At 39.9% G+C, this 18673-nt stretch overlaps 1 protein-coding gene across 1 annotated transcript in view; it reads right to left on the reverse strand.

Moving 5' to 3' along the window:
* Window positions 1-4169: 4169 nt before the first annotated feature.
* Window positions 4170-18673, reverse strand: part of PAPSS1 (3'-phosphoadenosine 5'-phosphosulfate synthase 1) — a 222783-nt gene continuing 208279 nt past the window's right edge. The window contains exon 12 of the mRNA XM_030190780.1: window positions 4170-4738. Coding sequence (XP_030046640.1) covers window positions 4600-4738 — 139 coding nt within the window. The 3' untranslated portion in view covers window positions 4170-4599. The remainder of the gene's footprint in view (window positions 4739-18673) is intronic.

An 18673-nucleotide genomic window follows, 5' to 3' on the forward strand; every position in this document is an offset into this window, starting at 1 on the left:
CAAGGTCACAAGTACCTGACAGAAACCCAAATAGTAGCTACATTCCATGCTACCAATCCTAGGGTAAGCGATGGCTTCCTCTTGTCTATCTTAATAGCAGACTATGGACTTTTCCTCTAAGAACTTGTCCAAATCTTTTTTAAAACCAGTTACACTAAATGCTGTTACCAAATCATCCGGAACTAGTTCCAGAACTTAACTATTCATAGAGTTAAAAAAATATTTCCTCCTATTTCTTTTAGAAGTATTTCCATATAACTTCAATGAGTGTCCCCTAGTCATTGTACTTTTTGAAAGAATAAAAAGTCAATTCATTTTTACCTGTTCTATACCATTCAGGATTTTGATTACCTCAATCATATCTCCCCCTCAGCTCTCTTTTCCAAGCTGAAGAGCCCTTCTTTACCTTTTCCTCATATGAGAGGAGTTCCATCCCCTTTATCATTTTGGTTGCTCTTCTTATAACCTCTCTAATTTTTTAAGATACAGCGACCAGATCAAATGCAATACTCAAGGTGAGGTCACACCATGTAGCAATACAGAGGCATTATAGTATTCTTGGTCTTATTTACCATCCCTTTCCTAAAAATTCCTAGCATCCTATTTGCTTTTTTTGGCCACTGCCACACACTGGCAGATGATTTTAGTGTACTGTCTACAATGGACCCTAGCATCAGATAACTATGATTTGGATTATTCGTCCCAATGGGCATTACTTTGCCTTTGTCCACATTAAATTTTGATCTGCCATTTAGATGCCCAATTTTCCAATTTCCTAAGGTCTTCCTGCAATTTTGTTCAGAGTCCACATGTGTTTTAACAACTTTGAATAGTTTTGTGTCATCTGCACATTTAATCACTCACTTGCTCTGATTTCCAGTTCATTGATATGTTAAATAGCACCAATCCCAGTACAGATCCCTGCGGCATTCCACTATTCACCCTACTCCATTGACCTACCCTATGTACTGTCTAATAAACAATTCCTAATCCACAACAGAACATTGCCTCCTATCCCATGACTCTCATTTTCTCCAGAGTCATGAGGAACTTTGTTTCTATGAGAAAGATGTCTTTCTCATAGAAACATCCAATTTTGGACATCCTTAACTGCCCATTGCAGAAACGTCCAAAATTTGAACGTCTTCAACTGCCCCGTCACAGAAACGTCCAAATTTTGTACGTCCTCAACTGCCCTTGCTAGCAGGTTTGCTGTAGGAGGGAATGGGGGCCTGCCAGCATGAAAATGCATGCTAGACAGGGCTCACCATTCCTCCCCAATGATCTGCAAACCCTAACGGCAGCTCGCTGGCATAGGGTTTGTCGCGGCCAGCGACCCAATCTTTGGCGCGCTGGTCGCTGATCATTGGGGATGAATGTGTTAAGGGCTGATTAGCATGCAATTGCAAGCTACTTGCGCTAAAAGCACTGTTTAGCATGCATTTGCATGCTACTTGCGCTAAGAGCCCTCGAGTGCGTTGTTTCACAAGCTCGAGGGCTCTGATCATGGGGCGGTAGCAAACGCCGGCGCTAGAATGGCGCTAACAGCCTCTAGCCCTGGCGTTTGCTTTTGATCATCTGCCTGCTACAGCGGAGGGCAGCCATTCAAAACTCAATGCCCTGGATTTCAAACATACTAACAAAATGAGGACGTACCTGAAGAAAGAGCTGATGGGAAGAAAGTGGTGCCGGCAGAAAGGAGCTATTAAAATGGTTACTAACATTTATGTAAGGAGAGTAAATAAAAGCAAGAAGAAAAGGAAACCAATATGATTCTCCAAACAAGTGGCTGAGAAAATAAAGGCAAAAGAGGTGGAATTCGTGAAATACAGGAAAACTCAAGAGAAACACAGAAAAGTATACCGGGTGAAACTGAAAGAAGCCAAGAGAGATACGTCTAGCGAAAGCAGAGGTGGAATAGCAAATAGAAATACAAGGGAGACAACATTTTTCTCAGGTGTATTAGTTATAGAAGGAAGGTTAGAAATGGAATTGTAAGACTTAAAGATGCTGTAGACGGCTACGTGGAGAGCAATGAAGTAAAAGCAAACGTGTTAAACAAGTACTTTTCTTCTGCGTTCACAGAAGAAAATCCTGGAGAAGGACCACAATCAGCTGATAAAGGTACATATAAGAATGGAGTTGATATCACATCGTTCACAGAAAAAAGTGTTTATGAACAACTTGAACAATTGAAGGTGGACAAAGCCATGGGACCGGATGGGATCCATCCCAGGAAACTGACTTGAGTTTAGAAAGATTCTGGCAGGTCCTTTTAAAGATTTGTTTAAAAAAAATCCTTGGACACAGGAGAGGTTCTGCGGGATTGGAGAAGAGTGGATGTGGTCCATCTTTACAAAAGTGGCGACAGAGAAGAAGTGGGAGCCTACAGGCCTGTAAGCCTCACTTCAGTTATTTGATGTTTTTCATGTTTCAAGATTTATTAAAATACATGTTTATAAAGATTCTTGTTTGACATTTCCTTTTTGCTTGTTATACCCTCCATTTTGTACTTTCAAAAGTACCCAGAGAAGTTCCTTGGTCCATTTTTGCCAAGATCTCTCAGATGTAGCAGACAATGGCTACTGGGAGCTGAGCTGGATGGCCTGGTCCTTTGCCCATTCTTGCAATGGTTCCTGTTCTTAGACTGTTTTGTAGTGTTTTCCTGAACTGCATTTGTTTCTGCTGGAGCAGCTACTACTGCATTTGCTCCTGTATACATGTTGCTGTTTTACCAGCATTTCTAATCGTGTCTCTATCTCCACTGTAGATTCATTCCTTTATTTTTGTCTTGGATCACCACAAAATCCCAAGGCCTCTAAGTGGCATCGGTGTCAGACCTTGAACAGCAAACATTGAGGTATGTTCATGTTGGACTGCTTGGACTGGAAGAAGATAGTATGCAGTTGCTCTCCTATCAACTGGTTCAGAGGAAAACTGCAGCACCAGTCCAGCAGAATCGGATAAATTGGGGGGGGGGGGGGGGGGCAGTGATGACTATTTGCCAGGTCACAGACCTAGAACCTTTCTAAACTTGCTTCTAACATTGCAACTAGCCCCTACCTCTGTGATTTTCATCTCATGGAACAAAAATTGTCAATGCACAACATCAGTTTTTTTTAAGGATATATATATATATTTTTTTTTTTTTTTAATCTTTTAACAAATGAGTATCAAGATTGTGTTTAAAGTTCAATAATTAAAATTTTTAACACTGTGTTGTTGTGTTATCTTTATAAACACAAATAACATGCATTCAAAAACAACAATTTTAAAGCAAATCCAGCACCCCCGACCCACCCAGCACCCTCAACTTAAAAAAAAAAAATCAGTGGGAAACCTCATGGACCATCTTCCTAATTATACACCCTTCACAATTACTCCTTCTCATTACAGCACTTTTCTATGAACTGTTTGGTTAACAACAATCAACATATGAATATAACCTTGCTAGCCTCCGTTTCATTTCTTACAGAAACGGGCCTTTTTTTTTTAGTAGTTAAAAAATAAATCCGTGGGAAACCTGTGCTTGGTGATATTTTTTTTCCACACCCCTCCCTGCACCCACATATCATCCATCTATTTTTCCACCCCACCCCCTGTACCCCACACTCCAGCCCCTCTATCAGTCCTCATCTGAGACTCATAACATCAAACACTTAACTGCATTGGTGGCAAACCATGGTTAACTGCCACTGTACAAGTCCTCCGAGAGTCCTCCCTTTAGTAATTCAGTGTCACACTTGCTCTCTGCCTGGGCCAATGCAGCAAGGCTCACACGGACACATGCACAAGCCAGCTACACATGGAAGTCACCACATGCATGTGCCAGTAGATCAGGTGATCTCCGACACTTTTGGCCTGTGCAAGAAATAGCTTAACCACTGAGAAAGGTGTGATCCAAATTCTTATTCTCTCCCTGCTGACCCGACCCATGTCTTCCACTTAGGTTCCACATAGGAGGGAGTTTTGTTTCAGTGAAGCCTACTCAACCTCTATGACCATCAACCACTGTGTATTTTTCTGTGATTGCACTAGTAAAAAAATCTACCAGCATCTGTAGGTGGTTTATGTAACATCAATAATTATTTTAACCACCACCTTAGGCAAATTAGGAGGGCAGAAATTAGAATGAATGAATTAAACTCTAAAGACAAACAAAAACTCAATAAATTAAGCCAAAAATGTATTTGTGCTGCAGAGGTTTAGGACATATTTTCTTTTAAAATAAGCCATCTTTAAAATCAGAGCTCACAAGATCAGAAGGCTAAAAGGGTTAACTGCATGTAACTGCTGTTAATTTTAAATACAATTCTCACAGGTTACCCTGCAAAAATTGAAAAGCAAAGCAATATCATTTTAAAAGCAAAAAATGTTATAGTATAAGCCAAACATAGCTAAAATACCTGAAATTAAAGGCAGAAAAAAATAACAGATTAAAAACCCAGCAGAGTACCATAATACTAAAGGAAATAGAAATGGTATATTAAAAGCGTCAGATAAAAGAAACCAGTAAAAGAGTAAAAAGCGCACAACAAAGGAATGTGAAGATGCATCGTGTGGTCCCCTTCTTGTTCAGAAATCAACTAACAAGAGAGTCTAGGCCTTCTCCAAGGATTTGTAATACTCTTTGAGTACACTCCAAGCTTTGGGAGCCATGAAACCATCTGGAGGGTTCTCTCCATCTCGAGCGAGCCTGCGCATTCGAGTTCCTGAAATGAATTCAAACTCTTCAGGGCTGGAAAGAAACACAACAGGAACAACATAAAAAAAATGGAGGAGTGTGTTTATGTTTATTTTTATTTTAAAGACTTGACAAACCTCTTTAGGAAACTGAAAAAAGAAATATAACTAGAATTATCTGAAAACAATTTTTTTAATTAAAAACAAAGTCCGTCTATTTGCCATTAGAGCCTAGCACTAGTGATGCTAACCCTGGGTCTTGAGATGATCAGTGTTGCCTATATATTCAGACTGGGGAGGTCCATATACACTGCTGTGCTGAAACTTTCTAATGATGCAGAAGTATGACAGGCATATTCTGCATGGGTCAATTAATTAAACAATGCTGACCGGAGTAACAGGGAGGGGAGAAAATTAGAAAGAAGAGTATCACCTATGGAAGCACAAGAAAACAATGTAAAAATTTACCCTACTCAAAGTTTAAACAAACAATCACAGGTTTACCGCTGTCAGTAACAACACACCCTTCCTATCATAAAATTTGTTCATGAAAAAAAAATACTAAACAAAAATAATGAATGGAAAGTCGGGCATGGACAGCTATCCTGGAAAGGACAAGAGGTGATTAGGTAACAGCAAGTCCTATGCTAAAAGTACAATTATACCTAAAACAAATGCATTACATCATAGATAATCTATGCCCAAGTTTTTCTGCAATCCTCCCCAAGAGGAGTGTGTAGGCAATTATATATCTAGACATGATCTTTAGGAGCCTCTAGCACCCATCTGGAATATTATATTTTATAAATGTACAAAAGCGGTACCAGATAGCTCTGAAACTTCATGAACATGTGAGCCAATCTTGGCTCTTCACTTATCACAATGCAATCTGAAACTGGCAGTCCCTAATTTAACACCACAAGTCCCAAAATGCTGTGTAACGATACAATTTATACTCATGTCAGAGGAACCTGCCCAGCTGACTCCAGTGACATGAAGTGTACGATTAAGCTGGATCTTCTTGGATTCTCTTCTTACAGATAAACCTCAATGATATGTAATCTGATAGTCGGGTACAAAAATTGCTGAAATGTGTAAGAAACATCAAGTTATCAAGTAACTGCTGTACTACCAAAAAACTCAAGAACCAGCATATGCTGTTCAACTATATATGGGATAGAAATAAACTCATACGAACACATATACACAAATCAAGACTAAGGGTAAAACTGTTCAGAATACACTACTTTTTGAATCATTTGCACCATCAACACACAAATATTCTTTCTGGCACTGTTTGCATGTAGTTTGTAACACGTGCTGCACATGTCATTTAAGTACGACATGATTCATGTTCCTGTGCAGTGATGGGAATAGAATATGTTCTCTGCACAGGCGCTCAATTTAAAAATGCCTTTCTGTTGCTTGTACTCGTTTCTCTGTAGCTGAAGGATTCTTGTTTACAGTTGATCAACTTATTGCTGTGCTGTTGGTACAATTATACATGTAATTTGAGTTTATTTCCTGTAAACAAAGAACGACTGAAAGGAGGTAATCAGTAACTATAGTGAAATTACTGTGATAGTAAAAATAACCAGTTTTACAATGCATAAAATGGAGCATGGAGTACAGGAAAAAAAAGAAGGAAACAACTTTTAGTGTAACTGGTCAAGAGTGAAAGGAAGGACCACAATGCACAAAGGGTGAATTACTGCTGGATAAACTTATGATTTTTATTAGTGAGCAGCAAGGATAAAAAGCCACGGGTTTTGTTACTTATTTTATAAATATAGGAGCCTATACCTTAAACATTAGATGGTATGTTAAAGTCCTCACGTGCACACTAAAATTACCACATTATACCAAAAGGTCTTAATGAGCACATTAAAGTGGTCTGGAAAGATATAATCATGCTAAAAATTTTTTTTTTTTTTTCCAAGTTTGTTTTATTATTTTCCATTAGAAACATAACAATATCCACACTTTATCTTTGTACAGAAATTAGAATTCCTCTTTCAACTAACATGTTTCCAACTAGTACCCTCCCTCCCCTATTGTATTCCCTCCTCTTAGGAAGTTTTGTGACCAATTCTCTTTAGACTTGTCCATGTGACACATCGATCTGGGGTGTCTGAGAGGTTAACCATTGTTCATAAGGGTTCCACGTTTTATGGTACTGCGGAATACGGCCAGTGCGTAAAGCTGTCAACTTCGACATCAAATGAATATAGTCCAGTTTCCGCAACACTGACCGCAGTTCCGGAAGTATAGGTTGCTTCCATGCCGCCGCCAGCACCAATTTGGCGGCCACGAATAGTTGTACGGCAAAGCGGTGTATGGCATTAGGAATTCCTGTAGGTCTAAAATGGAGTAAGCCGTAGTCCATTCTCATCTGGTAGTGCACTCCTGTAATTTCACCTAGAAACTTCAATATCTCCCCCCAATACTCCTGCGCATGCGTGCATGCCCACCACACATGAGTCATATCCCCCACTACTCCACATTGCCTCCAGCACAAAGCTGACCCTGTTTTAAACATTTTAACCAAGCGATGGGGAATATAGTACCAGCTGTATAATATTTTGTGACCGTTTTCAGTTAAGGCACTAGACACCGAGACTGCTAGCAGAGATCTAAGTGCCACTTTCCACTGGGGCTTTGTGTAGGTTTCCCCCATGGCCTTCTCCCACCTTGATAGGTATCGCTCCACTGGGTTAGCATGTAGAAGTAGTGCCCTATATATTCTTGAGATGCTACCCCTTCCTCCTCCCTTCATCATCCCCCCCTCCAATTTAGTTTCTGGTAGCTTTAACTTAATCATGCTAAAATTAGCATTTCTGCTCATGCAAATGAAGACACGTAACTCGCCTTGAACTACTACTGCTGGAAAGACCTAAGCTAAACAGAAATATGCAAAGGAGGTTTTAGCATGAGCAAGGTAAATAAATACGCTCATCATCCCTTCTCACCCATTACTTCCCTCACCCGTAACTGTCTTGTCTGTCTGTATTATTTAGATTGTAAGCTCTTTTGAGCAGGGACTGTCTCTTTGTATCAGGTGTTCAGCGCTGCGTGCGTCTGGTAGCGCTATACAAATAATAATAATAATCTACATTATTTATCAGGCACAACATTTAATATCCAGCTCAGACACAGTGACAACTTACTAATACTAATACTAAGAGGACTCGCCTATCTGGAAAGAGAGAGCCACAGAAAATTAAGGTCAAGTGCAGCAGGTAAGCATGTCGACCTGTACCCCCCCTCCCCACCCCCTAGAAGAAGAATACATTTGACTGCATTTCTTTGCTCAACTAATATACACTCTGAAGAAATTCTTAACCCTTTAGTGTCCAGTGTTCCCATCAATTTGTTCCCATATGGCTTATTATGGGAGCACTGGAAACTAAACATAATTCACACCAAAAATGTTTTCTCAGTCAGAACAATTGCATGTCATAGAAACTCTTCAAGTACTGATTCTCACTTCACACTATAGGGTACAGGGATTCCACAGTGGTATGAACCAAGACAATGAACAGCAGATTTTGTGGCAATTCCAGTCCCGTCCTTTGGATAGTTACAAAAGCAGAGGACCCCACAAGGACTAGTGACTAGCCAGTGGATCCTCCAGTTTCTATTATTGAGACTGATTCAAAGGTTCAAGGGTGAACAGCATCTGCACGTCTAAAGCTTCTATGAGTTAACCAATTGTTTTGATTTGAATACAGAGCTCAATTTTGGGAGCTCTGAGACACCAAGCACACTGCATGGCACAGTTATTGCACAGCCAATAATACTAGGGAAAGGCAGCCAAAACATTTTCATTTTGTGTCATTTCCAGGAACATTCATTTTATTCATTTTCATTTGACCATTTTGTCGTTACTAGAGCAAAATCATTGAGTGTGCGCTCCTAATAGAGAGAATGCAAAACCTAGGAGGTTTAATAGAACAATATAAACCTCACAAGTATGCTATTGTTTTGTTGTGACCAATAAGACGGCAAACTCCACCCACTGCCGTCAGCCCAAATAATGAGTCAGATAGGCTCATGTTGTCTCTTGTAATCAAAACTCCTTGTTTGGATGTTCTGATTTTGGGCCTTCCCTAGTCCAGCCCAAAACACGCCCACAACACTCATCCCCTTGCTATTTGGACTATGGCAGTCTCAGATGTCCAAATGTTGCCTTTGCAAAATCGGGATTTGGACATTTCAAGCACATGGAGGTCCATTTCAGCATTTTGGGATGTCCATATTCTTTGAAAATAAGTGCCATAAGGTCCTTTACTGCATGCGAAAGCTAGTTAACTTCTGATTTGGATTGTAGATTTATTATTTGCCTTTTCCAAGTACAGCGGTAATAGCCTCTAACGTCCACGTTTGCTCTGATCATCAGCCCCTCAATCTATTAGTGCACCTTAGTAAAAGGACTCAATTTTTTTCATAATATTTTAACCATTTGTAAAGTATTCATATATCCACACATATTTCATTAAAATATCCTAGTCTTAATAGCACGCTGTTTTTAAGAAGTGTAGAGCACAATAGCTTGCTATGTATATAATTGAATTTCAATAAAGTATTAAACTAGATCTTATCTTCTTCCATATCAATGTCCTCTTCTTCCACCACTTCTCCCATGCTATTAAGATAAGAAGTGGTGGAAGAACTTTGTAAATGAAATGTTAAGCATGGATTCATGATTGGATACTTTGCAACTGGGGTGTAGCCATCCATCCAATTTTAGGGGCACCCAGGGGTGGACTGTCTTCCCCAATTGCCCCCCCATGTGCATGCACCAAACATACCTTTGCTGGTGGGGCTGCCGAGGCCCCACAGCCAAATAAATACAGTGCCATGGCTCCCCTCCTCCTCGCGCTGCCTCCTTAAGGCAGAAGTCGGTACATACCTTCAGCTGCCGATGCTGAGACTTAAGGAAGCAGCGTAAGGAGGGAGTCACAGCACTGTATTTATTTGGCTGGCGGAGCTTCGGCATCCCCGCCAGCAAAGGTAAAGGGGTGCTGTAGTTCTGGACAGGGCCTGAGCCCAAAGCAGTGGGGGAGGAGGGGAACCCTATGCCACTACTTTACAAATGGTTAAAATATTATGAAAGGTTTTTTTTAAACATTAAAAATATTATTTATGCACGGTTGCATATGCATGCAAAATCCATAGCACACAACTGCATGGGGACATGGACTGGGGAGGTGAATGGGAATGTCCAGGATTTGCTGCACGTTACAGAATTCATGCAATTACATATCTAACGGCTTACAATTATGCCTGCTCAAAGGCAGGTGTAAGTGCTTTCGCCTAAAGTTAGGCACATTAAAACAGACTTATGCAGGTATTTTATGACGGCAGGTAAGTCCAAGTCAAATGGCAACAGACATTGTCCCACTCCTGGCCCATGAGGTACGGGGTACCACAGGGCTCCCTTCTGCCCCCAATTCTTTTTAATTCCTATATTAGAGGTTTGGAGGAAGTGCTGAAACCATTTGGGATTAAATATTTCTTCTATGCAGATATCATCCTCCTCCTATTTCCATGGCGTGACCAACTCTCAGTGTGCTCGCTGATGAACGAGGTCTTTGACTCACTCTTTATCTGGTTCTGTTCCCTGGATTTGAAGATCAACCCAGATAAGACCAATATATTGTGGGTTGAGAATGACCCACTAAACTTACCTAGTATGCTGTCCAAGTTAGTAGGAACTACAATAACCCTAAAGAAAGCAATAATAGTACTGGAGGGTCTAGCTAGAATCTCATTTAACAATGTCAGCACAAATAATGTTGTACACAAATGTATTTTCAAACTGAAACTTCTTCGTCATATCAAATATATGTTGGATGCAAAACATTTCCAGAATGATGCAAGCCCTAGTCCTGACCATCCTGGACTACTGCAACATAGTGCACCCTAGGCCTTCCATACAAATTAATAAAGAAGTTACAGGTTGTTCAAAATACATTTGCCAAGTTAATTGGAGGAGGGCGATGGTATGAACATGCCACCCCATTCTTGATACAACTGCATTGGCTCCCTTGAAAAGCGAGAGTGGAATTTAAATTACTAACCTTAACTTTCAAAGGTCTTTCTGGACTGGCCCCATATTATCTACAAAAGTTTGAGCAAGTTTATCAACCCGGAAGAGCTCTCAGATCTTTGAATGACGGTAGATTGGTACTACTTAATAACCAAGTCTGCCATGTGAAATGGATATTTAACACTATACACTACTGGGAAGAGGCAAAGAGCTATGGCACTCTCTACCATTAGAGATTAGACTAACATCCGACTATGTGAAAACCCGATTACTTAAAAAATATTATGGAATACCAATGGATCCCAACAGATTTTACAACACTGGTAATAGTCAGACTCTGGAGTACTAACATGAGGCGTTAGTAAAACAGAAAGACTGAGGATAGGGCCCTAGTGGTTTTACTACATGCAATTTGCCTGAGCTTTATATTGAAATGTCAGGGACAACTGCTTGTGTACTATATTTAACACTGTATACACATTAGTTAATATATACTGGTATTTTAGATTTTTTTTTTTTTTGCTGTAAAACGGTGTCTTTTAACTTGGATTGTTCTCCACCTTGAACTTGATGGTTAAGCAGATAACTGCCAAAATTAAATTAAATTACAGAATTGATAGTTAGCATCCACTTGTTTGGCACCTAACTTGCTGACTTTTCCTCAATTTACCCTTTGTAGTTATTTCTGAGGATCTTTTCTACTTAAAAGCTTTAGAGACCCTTTTACTAAGGTGTGTAGGCGCGTCCAACACGTCAATTTGAAACTACCACCCGGCTACCGCGTGCTTCAGGCGGTAATTCCATTTTTTACACCCGTACGATAATATCTTTTATTTTGTATCACGTGACGCTAACCGGGTGGTGATCAGCAGTGTACATGTGCTAACAATTACTGCCCGGTTAACGCGCGAGACCCTACCACTAAATCAATGGGTGGTAGTAAGGTCTCCGGCCCAAAATGGATGCACACCAATTTTTATTTTGCCGTACGTCCATTTTCTGCCCCCCTCCCAAAAGGCCTTTTTTGCAGGTGCACTGAAAAATGTACCTGCACGCGTCCAATACATGCGACTACAACAGCTTAGGTCATTTTTTGCAGCACCTTAGTAAAAGGACCCCTTAGTTTGAAAATAATTTGGGGGGCAAAGGATTATATTGGTAATGGTGAGATCACATCTTTGCTATTCCTTTTTATACAGATTGTTAGATATGGTATGCAGCTCTCCAGCCACCATTTTCTGAGGACTAGGTAAAAGTAAATAGTGGACACCTAAACCTATCGGGTATTACATTTATTTATTATATTCAAGCAGTGGCCCAAGAATCCCAAGATAACCATCTCATGATCTTGATTGATAGCACAAGGGGCATATTTGCCTGCAGAAGCCTAAGTAATGTATACCGCACTAATATATTTACTACTTTTCAAACTGTATCATCCTCCCTGCATCTCATGAAATCTACCTTTTGTTTATTAAAACTACAAATTCCATAAAAACATCACAAGGTCGGTAGCTGCGCTTTATGATTTGTGTTCCATATACTGCATCATCTTTTGAGTCAAGCTATTAGTATGTGATTTGATTTATTTTTTTTTTTACTTCTGGATTTTAAAACATCACCTTATTAAAAACAAGTCAACGCAAATGAAAATTACAAGCAGCTCAGTATATCTGATTTGTTTCTTTTTTTATTTATTTATTTATTTATAGCATTTGTATCCCACATTTTCCCACCTATTTGCAGGCGCAATGTGGCTTACATTTTTCCGCAATAGTGATCACCAATTCTGGAAGAGAAATACATATTTAAGGTGAAGGAGACAGAGAGGATTAGGTAATTATTAATTAATTAGGTAATTATTGACCTCAAATATTCCTCCCTCTCTCCAACTCATTTTGATCAACAACCTGCATTCTTTTACTTGTCCTTCAATGGATCCCATGGACACAACTATAGCCACCCAATTTTTACTGCATTACCCTTTTTCTGCACATCAACACATGATCACTGCAACTATTATTGAACTTAGATCGAGACATGTGACGCAACTAAATAACCACAAAAGAGAGGGACAAGACAGAAGAGATAGAACGGCAAAAGTTGTTTGATGACTGTTACCCCACAACTGTTTACTTTATGACTGATTAATCTAGAAATCATAAGAAGCAAATGCAATGTCCTGTTTTATATTTACAGAACAAGTGAACTTGTGAAGTGAAGATGACAGGAGGAATGGATACTGTTGCATCTAGTTACCCTATGTTACTTTGATCGCAGGGAGTTCCTTCCATCAAGCGGGCAAAACTTTTGCAACCAAGCTTCAAAGTCTCACTCTGGCTTGAAAAAGCCCTAAAAACAGCTTTGAGAATCTAACATGCATTTAGTTTTATTTATGCAGAACTCTGGATTTATATAAAGCACAGAAGGCAGCTGTCATTAAGGATCAAGGCATAATTTCTGAGAACAGCCTGCAACGTGGTTCTACCACTTCTTTCAAAATTGAAAGCAGCAGAGATGTATTGCTTCAGCTCTTCCCTTCCAGGCAGTCTGCAGGGGAGTTCAGCCTCAGCAATGACAAATCCTGGAAACCTCTAGGATATTGATTCCCCCCAGATAATCCCCACCCCCTAACCCCTAGAAAGGAAATCAGGCTGGGGAGCTGAGAAGGGAGAGAAATGCTGGAACTGATGGGGAGGGGAAGAGGAGGACAGATGCTGGACGTTGGGGGGGGGGGGGGGAGGGGGGAGGAGAGATAAAAAGATCTCATATTCTCATAGAACCCCTTCCATTCTTACAACTAACAGAGGTTCAAGTTCTCAATCATTAGTCTTTTAAAAAAAAAAAACCTCCACCAAAATTATCAAAACATGGCAAAAAAAACCTCTTTATTTTAAAAAAAGTGGATCCTGCACTATTCCCTCGAAGCAGCTACTTGACAAACTGAGGATCCTTGTTGGGATGAAAGATCAACTGAACATCCAGCTTTATGAAAGACATTAAGTCAATCCCAGAAATTGTATGCTAAGTATCATTCTATGTTTTTCCATTATAAGACTTTAATGCATCTGTTGGGTTTTCCTTGATGTTTTTTTTTTTGTTAGATGAGATAATCAGTAATAGTTTGTAATATTTGTTAAAGTAGTGAAAAGTGTTTTGTCAAAATGTTTTTTTTTTTTTAATTTTGAACGAGTATATTTTTTTAGACTAGTGATGGAGACTGTTACTTGTAAGAATGTAAGGCATTCTTGAGTACCTGAGGTCTTTTTCTCCACTTTTTTCACAATTTGTTTTTGCACTTGATCAATATACCGTGATTTTTCTCCTATACCAACCTGTGTGATTTAGGATTTGCTTACAATTTGTTGTGATTGAAAAGCAATTTAAATCATCCATTACCACTGTGTTGTCAAATGTGTTAGCTTCCCTAATTCTGCTACGATTTCATAATCTGTCTGTTCATTCTGGCCAGGATGGTAGTACATGCCTCTCACTATTATTTTCCCCCTTCTTACATGGATTTTCCAGCCATAAGGATTCCAAAATTTATTTTGTTTCCTGTAGAACTTCTATTTTGTTTGACTTAATGTCCTCTTTAACTTATAGCACCCCCTTCCACCAATTTTAATAGATCCTATCATTGCAATATAAGTTTATCCTGATATCAGAATGTCCTATTGGTTATTCTCCTTCCACCAGGTCTCTGAGATGCCATTTATATCGCTCTCTTCGTTCAATGCTATTTATTTTAATTCTTCCATTTTATTTTTTTAGGCTTCTACCATTTCTATACAGAGTTCAAAGAACATTCTTTTGTTTGCATTTACAACCTGCTTAGCAGCTGACAGGGATAACTTGCAAGTTTTTTTCAAGTCTATCTGCTCTTAGTACCTGGGCTAATTTTGCCTTTACTGCAACCTCTTTATTGGGATGCCTTTCTTTCCCCATTTTGATAGTATCTTTCAAAAGATACCTTACTCCAAACCATGCATTCTTGAGCGCCTGTCGGTTTCCCCCCATGTTCTAGTTTAAAGGCTGCTCTAGCTCCTTTTTATACATTACCGACAGTTGCCTGATTTCACCATGGTTAAGTTGGAGGCCATCTTTTCAGAATAAGCTCCTCCTTCCCCAGAACATTGGCCAGTTACTAACAAATCTAAATCTCTCCTCCCTGCACCATCATTTCATCAATGCAAGGAATTCTGGAGCTCTCTCTGCTTCTTGGTCCTTTGATTTACAGAATGCTCCTCCCCTCCCAAAAAAACCTTTAAGCTCTCTAAACTTCCCTTCCCTGCTACAAAACACTTTCCTGTTTCTTACTGTTATTCATTTTCTTTTAGTTCTCTCTCTGTTATGCCTGTAATCTAAATATTAAACAGAGAAAAAAATCTTCCCCTAACACTTAGGGGTGGTAATAACAAGAACACAAAAACTGTTTAAAAATTGCATTGCTCCTTAATTGCACTTTTTCCTCACACAAACCAGCTTATCATTACTATTCTAGCTCAACTAAGAAACCCTCACCATCACTATGTCCCTTCTTATAATATATGACCATCATCACACTGCTGCCAGTTTACATTAGAAATTCTTAATGCCAGTTTTTATGGCCCCAGAACTAGTTCTGGTTCTTAAGCCAATTGTCTGCAAATCCCTTTCATGTGGATTAGTTGTATGTAGCCTGAAAATTTGATTTGTCTGGGGACCGTGACAATAAAATGCAGGCACCGGTTTGCAAACTGCACCATCTTAGTTTGCTTGTATTGGTTTACCACAAAATGTACAAAATGTAATCTCTGCAGGTCGCCACTCATCTTCCCACTGCTCTTACTCAGATTGCAAAACAACCAGTCTCAGGAAAACAGCAATCTGACAAGCAGTTTCGTTGGAATAAGAAAGAGAAGAGTAACAGTATTGTCAACATGGGACAACACATTATGATATGACTAATATAGTACAGCACAAATCACAAGGGAATTGTTATGCTTAATCAAAAAGTGGCTTATTACATAGTAACATAGTAGACGGCGAAAGATAAAGACCTGAACGGTCCATCCAGTCTGCCCAATAAGATAAACTCATTACATATAGTATGTGATACTTCATACGTGTATCAGGTAGTGGACATCTGCTGTATTCCTGCTGACCTGACTCAGAACAGAGGAGGAGAAGAAGCAGAGCTGCTAGAATGGACTCAGTGGTTTCCTTCTGTTTCCTTGGATCTTCAGCTCAAATAGAAACCAGGGTAGTGATCTGGAGCCATGAGCTTCATTTCCAGCCATTTGTGGATTTTTTCCCTTATTTTATATGCCAGCAGATAAAGATCATAAGGTCTCTCTACTTTGCCCAATTTACTTCCCCTTGCTAATCTCCAGATCTCTTGTCTTCACAGACTCCTGAAGCAGGCCCTTTGGCGCCAAAACACGGCAGCTGTGTCGAGCCATTTGGTGATTTTCAATAAAGACTCACATATTGTATATACATCTCCCTTGAAGTTCTTGGAAGAGCCAGTTTACCCTACTTTTTGATTTACCTGGTTTGTTTTTGCCATTTTCAGAGACTGCCCAGCACTGTCTTTGTTCTAAAATTTCTGAAGTTAACGAAGCCCCTGAAAAGCTCCACTCCAGCCCATCCAAATCTATTCAGCTATGATGAGGGCACAGACTGTAGAAGTCTGCCCAGCACTGACCTTGTTCTCCAACTTCTGAAGCTGAATCTGACCAGCCACAATCAGAGCACAGACCGTAAAAGTTTGTCCAGTACTGGCTTTGTTTCCCAATTACCAGTGTTGTTTCCTAATCTCCACTAAGCTTCTTTGGATCCATTTCTTCTAAACAGGATTTCTTTGTGTTTATCCCACGCATTTTCAAATTCCGTTACCATTTTCATCTCCACCACCTCCCGCAGGAGGGCATTTCAGGTATCTACCACCCTTCTCCTTGAAAAAATACTTCTTGACATATTCCCGAGTCTGCCCCCTTTCAAACTCAATTCACGTCCTCTAGTTCTAGCATCTTCCCATCTCTGGAAAAGGTTTGTTTGCAGATTAATGCCTTTCAAATAATTGAAAGTCTGCATCATGTCACCCGTTTCTCCTTTTCTCCAGGGTATACATGTTCAAGTCAGTAAGTCTCGCCTCGTACATCTTGCAACACAAATCCCATACCATTTTCGTCACTTTTCTTTCAACCGCTTCAAGTCTTTTTACATCCTCAGTAAGATACAGCTTCCAAAACTGAACACAATACTCCAAGTGGGGCCTCACCAAAGACTTGTAAAGGGGCATCAACATTTCCTTTCTTCTGCTGGTTATGCCCCTCTCTATGCAGCCTAGTATCCTTCTGCTATGGCCACTGCCTTGTCGTATTATTTCATCACCTTCAAATTCATGGACACCATCACCCCAAGGCTCTTCTCCTGAGCTGAGCTTACCAAACTATCCCCTCCTATCTAGTATATCTCTTTTTGATTTCTGCACCCCAAGTGAATCACTCTGCACTTCTTGGTATTAAATTTTAACTTCCACCCTACGTTAAGCACAGTAAAAATAAAACTTTTAACTGGCAGACCCTTGACCATTCTTCTAACATTTGAAGATCCGTTCTCATGGTTACCATTCCCTCCACGGTATCTACTCTATTGGCTATCTTCATATCATCTGCAAAAAAGACAAACTTTTCCTTCTAATCCTTTAGTAATATTTCTCACAAATGTATTTAACAGAATCGTCTCAGCACCGACCCCCAAGGCACTCCACTACTCACTGTCATTTCTTCCGAGCTGATTCCATTTACCACCACCCTCTGCCGCCTGTCGGTCAACCAGTTTCCTTATCCAGTTCACCACTCTATGTCCTAAGTTCAGTCCCCTCAGCTTATACATGAGTCTTCTGTGAGGGACCGTATCAAAGGCTTTGCTGAAATCCAAGTAGATTACATCTAGCACATGTCCTTCATCCAGTTCTTTGGTCACCCAGTTGAAGAAGCCAGTAAGATTCATTTGGCAGTATTTTCCTTTGGTAAAGACACATTGTCTCGGATCCTGTAACCCGTTGGCTTCTAGAAAGTTAACTATTCTTTCCTTCAGCAGCGACTCCATTATTTTTCCTACCACCGACGTGAGGCTTACCAGCCCGTAGTTTCCAACTTCTTCTACGTCTCCACTTTTGTGATATATTCTCCAACAAGGGGTTCATTACATAACCAGCAGGGAGACAGCACCTCCCTCATACCAAACAATCTCTGTGGCCAGAGAATGAGGTAAAAGCAGTTAGCTTAGTGAGGGTTAAAAAAGGTTTGGATAATTTCCTAAAAGGAAAAGTCCATAAGCCATTATTAAGATGGACTACCTTTGCTTATTTCTAGGATAAGCAGCATAAAAATCTGTTTTACTCTTTTGGGATCTTGCCAGATACTTGTGACTTGGATTGACCACTGTTTGAAACAGGATACTGGGCTTGATGAACCTTTGGTCTTGTCCCAATACGGCAACGCTTATGTTCTTATGTCAGAGTTAAAAACCATGATGCAGGTGGTTGTGCTGCCAAATTTAGATTAGTGTAATTCTGTACAATTTGGTTTACCTATGAAACTTTTCATGTGGCAAATATTGTCACTAAGATCATACCAGGGGACCACAATCAGATAGGGAAAGACTACTGATTATCAAACTCCACTGGCAACCTGTTCAATTTCAAACTCATTTCAAGGTTCTTATTATTGCTAATAAAATCTTAAGTGGATCAGCTCCAGGGGTACCTGAGTAGGTACATATCCATTTACGTACCAATAGGCCACTGTATTCACGGTTCGAGAACCCTTAGACAGTAACGCCTATTTTCTGAGGAATTTACTCTCAGACATACTGCAGTCTTGGTCCAATGAAAAAACTTTTCACAAACAGTTGTAGACATACAGGGTAATTCTATAAACGAGTGCC

Source organism: Microcaecilia unicolor, chromosome 2 (genome assembly GCF_901765095.1).
Source record: "Microcaecilia unicolor chromosome 2, aMicUni1.1, whole genome shotgun sequence".
NCBI classification, from domain to species: domain Eukaryota; kingdom Metazoa; phylum Chordata; class Amphibia; order Gymnophiona; family Siphonopidae; genus Microcaecilia; species Microcaecilia unicolor.